Genomic DNA, 12476 nt, shown 5'->3' on the forward strand with positions numbered 1-12476 from the left:
AGAACCGAACCAGTCATTGAACCGATCAAGTAACTGGTTCAACGATTTAATGGTTCAACTGAAGTTGAACCATAATCAAACCGGTTTAATTAAATATTCAGAAAATCTTTAAAAATTTAATTATTTCTAAATAAAATTTAAAAGAGTAAAGTATCGTTTTTGTCCCCCAACGTTCGGGGTAAGTTCCAAAGTTGTCTCTAATGTTTCAATCGTCATATTTAAGTTCCTAACGTTTCAAAATTGACTCAATGTTATCCTGCCGTTAGGGATCCGTTAATGGAATTGACGGCGGGACAAAATTGAGACGATTTTGAAACGTTAGGGACTTAAATAGGACGAAAATGTTGGGAATAAAAACGATACATAAAAATAAATTTTAATTTTATCTTTTAATAATATCAACTTTTTACGGTACATAGTATTCAATTATTTTTTAATCACATCTAAGTAAGTTACATTTAATCACATTACTTTCATACTAAATAAATAATGTAATGTGATTAGAATGAAAGTGTAAAATTATAAAAAAAAATATAAGTAATGTGATTAAGTAATGAAAGTAAAATTACATTATTTAGAATGAAAGTGTAAAATTTATTTATTTATTAATACATTACTTTAAGAGTAAAGCTATAAAAAAACTAATTTATTTAGAATGAAAGTAATGTGATTAACTGTAATTTACTTAGTGTGATTAAAAAATAATTGAATACTATGTACAGTAAAAAATTGATATTTTTGAAGGATAAAATTAAAATTTATTTCTATGTATCGTTTTTGTCCCTAACGTTTTCGTCCTATTTAAATCCCTAACGTTTCAAAATCGTCTCAATTTTGTCCCACCGTCAATTCTGTTAACGGATCCCTAACGGACGTTAGGAACAACTTTAAGACTTATCTCAAACGTTTGGGGACAAAAACGATACTTTACTCAATTTAAAATAATTTTTTTTAATTAACTTCTAATAAGTTCTTACGAGATAATCAGCAACAATTCTCAAAACAAATACTCAGAATCCAAACCAAGCAAACTAATTATGCGGAAACAAGTTTCTAGAATTTTAGAAAACAAAGAAAAAAAGAGTACTTGAGAGTACTTGAAAAAAAAATAGAAACAAATTAATTGTGACTAATCAATAACAAAAAAAAATAGCAACTCATGTTTAGATTTCAGTCACTCATAATAAGTAAAATTAATAAAATAAACAAACATAAACTGAACCAAACATAATCATAATCATAAATATTATTGGGTTATTCTAGGTTCCGTAGCCATATAAAACTGCTCCTGCAGAATAGCTAGTGATACTCCGGTACAACTTCAAGGGCAGAGAGTGGATTTAACGGGGTATGACTCGCCACCAAAGATCTCATCGAGATCGTTCTTGCCATTCAAATCCAACGATTCTGGAATTCTTCGATTGAGGAAAGCGTGTTTGTTAGTGGTACTAGCTGTTGACAAAATTATTTTCACGGAATCCTAGAGACAGGAACGTCCGATGCTGCTGCACCGTGGCAGAACAAAGCGAAGAGCAAGAAAAAATTAAGGGAGGATTTTGTTAGTAGATTCTGAGTATTGAAAATTTTGTTGAGAAGTGTAGGATGAAGAAGCTCACAGTAAAAAATTAGAATGAGAGAAAGAAGAGGCTCTGATAGAAGAAGATGGAGGCGATGATGATGATGATGACGACGGAGAAGATGAAGGCGATAGTGGTGGGTTAATGGTGGGGACGTGGCTTCCTTGTTTGCGCTGATAGGGTTTCAAAAATTAGGATGATTTTGGTGAGACCGAGAGAGAAGGGAGAGGGAGGGGCCGAGGGGCCTTCTGTCCGTGTATATTTTATTTATTTATTTATTTTTGTAGGGGATCAAAACGACGCTGTTTTGATGTGAGGGGAGCAAATCAGTGTTTAAAAAGACGGACATGTTCATCTGGTTCACCGGTTAATCATCAGTTTGACTGGTTTTTTACAGGTCAGTTTTAACCATCAACCAAATCGATTAGAAGATTGGTTTCTGATTAATTCAGTTGAACCGATTAGTCTGGTTCGGTTTTTAGAAACTTTGATATTAATTTTTTTAGGGATTAAAATCTCCATTTTTAAAATTTTTGGGGACTGAATCTGGGTAATTACTATGCCGGAAAATGAATTAGAAACCGATTTGTCTGTCGAAATAAAACCTTAAAAATTGATGTATGTATTAATTTTTCTTAAAGACTAAAATGTCCGCTTTTAAATTTTTTAGGGACTAATTTAAATAATTACTCAATTATTTATCTGTATTTTTCCTTGTTATATAGATCAAACATACATTAATACAGGAATATAATTGAGTACATCTTAATTGGTTTAATTAAAATTTTGTCACTTTTTACAATAACAATATTTAAATATTCATTTAATAAATTATATAAGTAGCCGTCTCAGGTACTAAACATTTTGAGGATCTCAGACAACAAATTTGTGGGGATTAGATGGATTTGCATCTTCATACACAGCATTTTCTGGAAACCACAAAGGTAGTACATAAAGAATAAAAATCATAATGAAGCCAAATTTTATTACAGGAATAAAATCTACTTTCACGATATAAGTATTTTAGACATGAACACATCCTGATTTGAAAGTATGAGGGAATAATATTTTTTTCTGATCAGCGTAAATAATAAATTAAAAAATAAAATTAATTTTAACTGTTCTCTCTCGTAATCCTGTGGCACCATTCCCGTTGTTATATTGCATGTCTGCAGTTACTGTCTCGCTACTCCTTTCTTATTAACTAAGTCGGATGCTTATTTTACTATGTATGCGGATGATTCTTTTCTTTCTAAAGTGGATGTTTATTTAGGTATTTAGGTATACTGTATACCATTAATATTTTACTTAATTTGCTTGATTCTGTATACACATGCTCTGCAGAATATTCATTTTATTATGTACGTGGATTGTTCTTTTCACTAAGATGTGGATGTTCGTTATTAAATACCACTAAAAAAACTCTAATCTCTTTTCCCTCCAATATATAGTTTGAAAAAAGAAACAGGTACGAACGCGATAAAAACACAGGAGATCAGACTCATATATGGTAGGAAAGATGGTGGTGCAGTTACGGACTGTGTTGGCTTGACCGTTGAAAACGCACGACAGGAAGGACGATTGGCGCTGAGTTGAGGCTGCGGCAACAACCACGCTGTATGGGCAGGGACGCAACATTGGGAAGGACGCATGGAATGAAACTCGTGAAGGACAGGGATGGTGCAGGTACTCGCATCCTGTTGGAAGAGGAGAAGACTGTTGGAAGTTTATTGTAATTTAAACTTCTGTTGTGGCCTAATTGTAATTATCTATAAACTATTAATGATTTAATCTCATCCGTTAATTCTAATGTTTGATGGACGCATTAGATTTAAAGATAATAACACATAAAAGGTGGTCCTCTCTCTTCCTCAACACACACGACGTTTTACAGTTTTCACTCATTGAAAATGCCGTGATGAAAGTCTGAAGGAAAGAAAAGGGAGAGAAACCAGTGTTGGAGATCAACTCTATTGTAACCAAAATTCTGCAAAATTAGTCTTAAAGTTCAACCCTACCGTAATCAGGACTTGTTATGGCAACCAATCCAGGTATGAAAATCACAAATTTTAAGATCCTAATTAATGCTTCCGCTAAAATAAGTTTACATGTGGTATGAGAGTATGTGTTTTGAAAGTATGTGATTTTCTCTTATCTAATTATGATATCCACGGTATTTTATATTTCTGATTAATTATTTATAAATGGATTTTAATTAAGTGGGTTTTAAATTTCATGCCATCAAAACTGCATATTTGTGGTTGCATATGTTCTATATGTTTTCTTCTGAATATTTAATTTGATTATAAATTATACTCATGTATGAATTTAATCTTGAGTTTAAGTTTAATATTGATGACAATTATGAAATTATTTTGAGTACGTAATGTACTCTAATTTTATGAAAAGTCTATAAATATTTTATTTATAGTATTAAATTTATTTAGATTATTTACTGCTTGTGTACACCAAAGTGACCAAGTTATAACGTAAAATGCCAGTATATTTAATAATGTGTTAATTAATTTTAGAATTAGATTTACCCAAAAGAAATCTCTTCTATTATTAATAGACTTGAACGAGAAAAATTATTATTCTTGGGTCAGATATATGTATTGTCCAAAGATGGTAGATGTGTTTGGCAGAGAATTTTAATCTTCAAATATGATAAATATGACATTTATTTGTATGTTAATATGTTAGTATATTATAAAATTTTACCCAAAGGTGAACTGTAATATGCTTGTTATGTTCTGTAATCTGAGTAGATGATAAAATTAAACTTAATATGAGCATTGTATGATTAAATGACAGTTATTTCAATTCATTCGCAAGCTTCATCTGTTATTATGTTTAATGGTTTAAACTTCTTTGAATGGAGTGAACAAGTGAAGTTTCATTTAGGTCTTTTGGATCTTGACTTGTCACTTTTAGAAGAGAAACCCATTATCACTGATGACAATGATGAGGAGTAATATTAAGACTACCCTTCCACAAATAAAAAGTGCTAAAGAATATCTTGCGTTTGTGGAAGACCGCTTCCGTTTTGCTGATAAGTCACTCGCTAGTACATTAATGTTACAGCTCATGGCCATGAAGTTTGATGGGTCTAAGAGCATGCAAGAGCATACTATTGAGATGACTAATATTGCTGCAAAATTAAAGTCACTGGGTATGACAGTTGATGACTCCTTTACGATGCAATTCATTCTGAACTCATTACCTTCTGAGTATGGAGCTTTTCAAATTAACTATAATGTCATGAAGGAAAAATGGGACGTTAATGAATTGATTGGAAAGCTCATACAGGAAGAAAATAGACTTAAGAATTGTGGTGGTCATTCTGTCAACTTGGTTCAAGGAGCTGGCAAATCAGAAAAGAAATTAAAGACAATGTCCAAGAATTTTAAGAAGAAAGGACATGCCAATACAAAACAGTGTCATTTTTCTGTAAGAAAGGACATTTCCAAAAGGATTGTCCTAAACGTAAGGCATGGTTCGAAAAGAAAGGTATATTTGAAACATATGTATGTACTTATGAATCAAATTTAATTGATATTCCTCATAATTCTTGGTGGCTTGATTCTGGTGCTACAACTCATGTATCTAATGTAATGCAGGGATTCCTTACGATCCAAACCACAAGCCAAAGTAAGATGTTCCTCTATATGGGAAACCGTGTGAAAGCGCCAATTGAAGGAACAAGAACTTATCGTTTGGTGTTGGATACAAGTTTTTATTTAGATTTACCTAAGACTCTTTATGTACCTTCAATGTCTAGGAATTTAATTTCTGTTTCAAAGTTGGACAATTGTGATTTTTCTTTTAATGGTGGACATGGTTGTTTTAATTTATTTAAAAATTCTAATATTGTTGGTTATGGTGTTTTAATTGATGGCTTGTATAGATTAAAACTTCTTGATCAATTTTCTGAGTCCTTGCTTATTGAGTACCAGAATGATGTAGTTAGGCCAAATACGCCTAAAGAAAGTTCTGCATTTTTGTGGCATAAACGCTTGGGTCACATATCCAAGAAAATAATAGAAAGATTAGTAAAGAATGAGATTTTATAAAATTTAAATTTTACTGATCTTGGTTTATGTGTGGATTGTATTAATGAAAAACAAACCAAACAAAACAAGAAAGATGCCACAAGAAGTAGTCAGCTTCTTGAAATTATACACACTGATGTATGCGGACCTTTTGATGCTCCATCTATTGGTGGAGAAAAATATTTTATCACTTTTATTGATGACTTTTCACGTTATGGATATGTCTATTTGCTTAAAGAAAAGTTTCAAGCAGTTGATGCTATTGAGATTTATATTAAAGAAGTTGAAAGGCAATTAGACAAAAACGTAAAAGTTGTTAGGTCAGATAGAGGTGGTGAATATTATGGAAAACATAATGAAACAGGACAATGTCCTGGTCCATTTGCAAAACTTCTAGAAAGACATGGCATATGTGCACAATACACAATGCCATACACACCGCAACAAAATGGTGTGGCAGAAAGGCGTAATTGAACGTCAATGGATATGGTTAGAAGTATGATGAGCAATTCTTCTTTACCCAAATTCTTGTGGATGTATGCATTAAAGACTGCCATGTATTTGCTAAATAGAATTCCTAGTAAAGCTGTTCCAAAGACTCCTTTTGAGTTATGGACTAATAGGAAACCCAGTTTACGGCATTTACATGTTTGGGGTTGCCCAGCAGAAGCAAGAATATTTAATCTACAAGAAAAGAAATTAGATTTTCGAACAGTGAGTGGCTATTTTATTGGCTATCCAGAGAAGTCTAAAGGGTATATTTTTTTTTTGTCCAAACCATAGTCCAAGAATTGTAGAAACTGGTAATGCAAAATTCTTTGAAAATGGTGAAGTTAGTGGGAGTGAAAATCATCAAAATATAGAAATAAAGAAAATTAAAGTTAATGTTCCTATACATGTTAGTGTTCCTTTATCCACACCTACTCAAGGAGTTGTTCCAACTATTGTTGAACACATTAATAGTGATGAACAAGATTTGAATGATAATGCTCCCAATGAAGAAACTAACTCACAAATATCAGAAAGAAATGAGTCTCAAGAAATACCATTGAGGAGATCTCAAAGGGAAAGAAAGTCAGCTATTCCAAACTATTATGAAACTTATTTACAAGAAGAAGATATTGGAATATCTAAAGATCCAGTTTTATTTACACAAGCCATAAATAGTGATGATTCAGAAAAATGGATTGATGCCATGAAAGAAGAGTTAAAATCCATGGAAGATAACAAAGTTTGGAATATTGTTGCATTGCCAGAAGGTGCTAAATATATTGATTGTAAATGGGTCTTCAAAGTTAAGCGAGACTCAAAGGGCAATGTTGAACGATATAAAGCTAGACTTGTTGCTAAGGGATTTACTCAAAAGAATGGTGTTGATTATAAAGAAACATTTTTACCTGTTTCTAAGAAAGATTCATTGCGTATCATTATGGCACTTGTGGCTCATTATGACTTAGAGTTACATCAAATGGATGTAAAAACTGCCTTTCTGAATGGTAATCTTGATGAAGAAGTTTATATGGATCAACCTGAATGTTTTTCAACTGAAGAAAAAGGTCGTATGGTGTGTAAACTTAAGAAATCAATATATGGACTAAAACAAGCCTCACGACAATGGTATATTAAGTTTAATAATACCATTCTTTCTTTCGGTTTTGAAGAAAATGTTGTTGATGTATGCATATACCGAAAGAATATCTTTCTAGAAATTTTAAAATGAAAGATATGGGAGAGGCATCCTATGTGATAGGAATTAAAATTTTTCGTGATAAATCACAAGGATTGTTAGGATTGTCTCAGAAGGCCTATATAAATAAAGTTCTAGAGAGGTTCAACATGGAAAAATGTTCCGTAGGAATTGCACCAATTCAAAAAGGGGACAAATTTAGTCTTATGCAATGCTCAAAAAATGACATAGAACGGAAGCGAATGGAAGGAATTCCATATAGTTCTGTAGTGGGAAGTCTTATGTATGTGCAAACTTGCACAAGACCGGACATTAGCTTTGCAGTAGGAATGCTTGGAAGGTATCAAAGTAATTCTGGAATGGATCATTGGAAAGCTGCAAAGAAGGTTTTAAGATATCTTCATGGTACAAAGAATTATATGCTCATATACAAAAGGTCTAGCCAATTAGAAGTAATTAGTTACTCAGATTCAGATTTTGGTGGATGTGCTGACACAAGAAAGTCTACATTTGGCTATTTATTCTTATTTGGAGAAGCTGCCATATCATGGAAAAGTTCCAAACAAAGCGTTGTAGCAACATCTACTATGGAGGCAGAATTTGTAGCATGTTTTGAAGCTATAAATCAAGCTTTATGGCTGCGAAATTTTATTTCAGGACTTGGCATTGTTGACTCAATTGCTAGGCCATTGAAAATTTATTGTGATAATTCTGCAGCAGTATTTTTCTCAAAAAATGATAGATATTCTAAAGGTGCCAAGCATATGGAAATAAAGTACTTTGGCGTTAAGGAGGAAGTTCAGAAACAAAGAGTGTCCATAGAACATGTTAGAACAGAACTTATGATTGCTGATCCATTGACTAAAGGATTACAACCAAAGACATTTAAGGAACATGTACATAGAATGGGTCTTGGTTCTTCTGAATGATGCTAACACTCTGAGCTCACTATGTTTATTTATGTGTTTTCTGAACATTGATAGTTTGTTGTTTCTAGTTAAAGTAATATTATTGTATGAGTTATAACATAATGATCTAGAAACTTTATGGGACTGATATAAAATTGTGTTATTTATGTAGCTTGTGTAGTAAGATGCTAGTGGTTGTAGTATATGGAAAGAAATGTGTTTCATATTAAATGCATGACTGCCATAACTCACACAAAGTATTTTACCATATTAAAGTAATTATGTAATGTGTGAGAATATGATTACACTTAGGCCAAGTGGGAGAATGTTGGAAGTTTATTGTAATTTAAACTTCTGTTGTGGCCTAATTATAATTATCTATAAACTATTAATGATTTAATCTCATCCGTTAATTCTAATGTTTGATGGACGCATTAGATTTAAAGATAATAACACATAAAAGGTGGTCCTCTCTCTGCCTCAACACACACGACGTTTTACAGTTTCCACTCATTGAAAATACCGTGAAACTGCCATCCTGATGAACGTCTGAAGGAAAGGAAAAGGAGAGAAACCAGTGTTGGAGATCAACTCTACTGTAACCAAATCAGTCTTAAAGTTCAACCCTACCGTAATCAGGACTTGTTATGGCAACCAATCTAGGTATGAAAATCACAAGTTTTAAGATCCTAATTAATGCTTCCGCTAAAATAAGTTTACAAAGACGCGATAGCAAGGCGTGGTGGCAGCAGGGGCAAAGGTGCGTCGGGACAGCGGCAGATGAGCGTCATCATGAGAGTTGCGACGATAGAATGATTGTGGTGAAATTAGGGTTTAGAATAGGTAATAAAGGTAAAAATAAATAAAGGTATTATTGAATCTGCAAATATAGTTTATTGTTCATAACTCCCGTTGTCTTCACTGGTTGAAATTTATATCCTTGAACGTAGTTGGATAACTAATAAGATAAATTTATGTATCAATTTTTTTTTCCTTATTTTTCAACAATTCGGTGAACTAATGTTGTTGTTCTATCATTCGCTATCAATATAATGTTTCTATGTCAGATTGGAAATTTTCTCTTTAAGAGGATAGTTGATGAGATAATCAGAAATTGAGCGTAAGTTCTTAGAATAAACGAAATTTTTATCAAAATGACACTAACATTAACTAACATTCACTCAACTCCCTCGGAATGAAATAGCAAAGGTAAGAAACTTGTTACGAACGTTTGGGTTGTTTTTATTTTTAATATTTTTTATTTTAGAATAAAAAGAAACTAAAAATAAAGATAAGGGTAAAATATTAAGTTGGTCTTCTAGGTTTGGGCGTAATTCTGTTTTGGTCCTTAAAGTTTAAAGTGTCATATTTGAATCTAAAAAAATTTCATTTAGTTTCAATGTAGTCTCTCTGTGACGTCAAAGTTAAATAATTAACGGAATGTTCTACATGACAGTAGTACAAGAACAAGATCGATAATTTTGAGAATAACTACAAGCTCCAGAGGCACAAAATCAACTGTGAATGCATCAATACATTTATTTATCATTTTTTATAATTTAAATAAAATATTTTCTATAGAATTAAGGAGAATGATAAAAACAAACAAACTAAACACAACCGTATTGTCGCCAGGGCATACCAACATCATTGCTTTGTGGAGTAAGCCCTTAAGCCCTTTTTCCCTCTTGGAAATTTTAAATACGGGAAAAAATAAATGAAGGTATCAACAAGCTACCTTTATGGACTTTCTACAGTAATATATTATCACCTAACAACACTTAGCACAAAGGAAAGTACGAGGAGTTAATGGAATATTTATACAATATGTATAATGAAAGTTTAGAGAGTATTAGAGATATAATCATTAGTGTTACATTTTCTTATTAGCTAAAGTTTTTGGGATGAGTGGTATAATGTATGGTATTAGAGCGCTAGATTTGAAAGGTCTACTTTTGAGAAGATGTTTATTATCGCTAGTACTCGAATGGTTATTCTAGATAATATGAGAGATGTTTATTTTATAACTCAATAGCCTATTGTACACATTGTACAAATAGTCCATTGTCTCTTAGCGGGATCCTAGCACAAAATATCAACAAGGTTAATTCAATATTTTTTCAAATCAAACCTTGCTTTCTTCGAGAAGTGACAATGACACTATTTCTCAAAGACAAGGGATTGAAGTATACATGCATATATGACATTATTATCTCCCAAGTCACATGACTCAACTCAAAACCACATCAAACACGAGAACAATTGTAATAACCTATTACGCAAGCCACCACAAAATTGACATTACTAAAACCATATGAGTTCAATTTTAATGCACATATAGGACAGTAAATCAAATCACTATTTATGTTTTTTATAATGATTAATTTAATTGATATCTCGAATCCTTGCTATTTTTTATAATAATAAATAAATATTTTAATTTAAGCAAATACTTGTAAAAAATATTATTGATAATTAAGTGTCTACTATGTCTAATATATATTCCACTCAAAATTAATTGAATAGTTATTACAAATAATTAAAGAGGTATATAGACCCCTAAAAGTATTTATCAAATGAACTCTAATAATTTCCCCTGGAACTGGAAAGGACACATGATGAATATAACCTTTCATTATCGATTTAACTACTCCATATAATAATTTTCACACTCTTGAGTATCTCCTCACATTTATATACGTTACAGTTGCACACTCTTCCAACTATATATATAAGGTAATAAACCTTAATCTCTCACTAATATCATGGCTTCCACAGAAACCACCTTGATCATCCTTGTTTCTCTTGTGGCTGCATTGGCCTCATCAACACCCGTGGCGGAGCCAAGACCTCTCATTACCAACCCATCCGCCGTGTCGTCGCCTCTCGCATTGCGGCTGAAGCTAGAGGGTTCAGGCTGCTGGGAATCATTGTTCCAACTTCAAGCATGCACGGGCGAAATCATCATGTTTTTCCTCAACGGGGAGACATACTTAGGCCAAGGTTGTTGCCAAGCGATTAGGGTTGTTGGACATGATTGTTGGCCTAATGTTGTTGGATCACTAGGTTTTACCGATGAAGAGACTGATATTTTGCAAGGTTTTTGTGATGGGGAGGTTTCTCATGCTCCTCCGCCAGCAATAGTTTCATAATGAAGTTTAATAATAATAATCAATATGGTGAATAATTCATATGCTAATACTGAAAAATAAGTTTGTTTAATATCTTCACATTTTTATGCACATTATACATATGCTTTTTATTAATTAGTAACTAATTTGGTCAGTTACTCCATCTATAATTGCTTTTTGTTTATTATAAACAAAGTCTAAATTTAAGTTGAAATCATAATTGTTAAAATAGGACCGGAGGACTGATCGGATCAATTGAAAAATTGGTGAATCGAATTTTATATCGGTTCGATTAAGTATTTGAACCGTTTAAAATGAAGAATTGATATAAATTAGTCATATTTGTCCTAAATCGATAAAAATCGGTCAAATTCATTGGGGTTCGAATACAATCCATCATGCTCCAACGTATGTGTACGGTACGGTCCATTGGGGTTCGAACCCCTCTCCTCCAAGTTGGAAGCATCATTGATCGCCACTTGGATGTACTTGGATGTAATGCATCTTACTAATATAAATGCAAATTATAATACATAGTTATCTTTCATCAAATAATTTATTTCTATTTAATTTATTTTAATTTTAATTATAAATTCACTCATTCTTAAAAGTAAGATCGAATTAACCAGTTCAACTAATAATCTATTAATAACTCAGTAACTTAATAATTTAACCGATTTAATTACTAGTTCGATTTTGACAATTATGAGTAAAATAGTTACGTACTAGTGAGAAATTGAAACTCTTAAGTCACCACCATTTTCAATGCACAAAGCTTTCAAAAGAATTACTCTAGTTTATATTTCCGAAAAAAAAAATACTAAATTTTTAGACATTATTATATATATTTATTAAATCAATGTAATCTAGATGCAGTGTTGCCTTGTTGAGGATAAAATAAGGAGATTAAGAAGCCTTCCCCAATATATTAAATGAACAATCATAATATCAAACGGGGTATTATATTTTGACCTAAAATTTTAAAATAGCATATTTATATAGGTTTCACTTAATTTATTTTTAACTAATGCATGTGAGATTTTACCTCTCAAAAATAATATTTCAATTTTTTTAGAGAAAGAAAAAAAAATTATACTTCTAACTTTTAATTATTTAATTAT

At 31.8% G+C, this 12476-nt stretch overlaps 1 protein-coding gene and 2 long non-coding RNA genes across 3 annotated transcripts; 2 read left to right on the top strand and 1 right to left on the bottom strand.

Annotated features, from left to right (window-relative positions):
• On the bottom strand, positions 1161-1940 carry LOC110267351. Its single transcript, XR_002354842.1, has 2 exons — positions 1617-1940; positions 1161-1505 (listed from the first exon to the last, which is right to left on the bottom strand). It is a non-coding gene; the product is annotated as an uncharacterized LOC110267351 (long non-coding RNA).
• Positions 1850-3391, top strand: LOC110267352. The gene is made up of 3 exons (XR_002354843.1): positions 1850-1974; positions 2430-2521; positions 3029-3391. It is a non-coding gene; the product is annotated as an uncharacterized LOC110267352 (long non-coding RNA).
• LOC107615937 (egg cell-secreted protein 1.1-like) lies at positions 10990-11376 on the top strand. The gene has a single exon (XM_016317948.1). The coding sequence runs from the start codon at positions 10990-10992 to the stop codon at positions 11374-11376; it is 387 nt and encodes a 128-aa protein (XP_016173434.1).

This window comes from Arachis ipaensis, chromosome B09 (assembly GCF_000816755.2).
Source record: "Arachis ipaensis cultivar K30076 chromosome B09, Araip1.1, whole genome shotgun sequence".
NCBI classification, from domain to species: Eukaryota; Viridiplantae; Streptophyta; class Magnoliopsida; order Fabales; family Fabaceae; genus Arachis; species Arachis ipaensis.

Excerpts from the sequence above, each read along its gene's own strand:
- LOC107615937 (XM_016317948.1), top strand. The coding sequence starts at position 10,990 with ATGGCTTCCACAGAAACCACCTTGATCATCCTTGTTTCTCTTGTGGCT.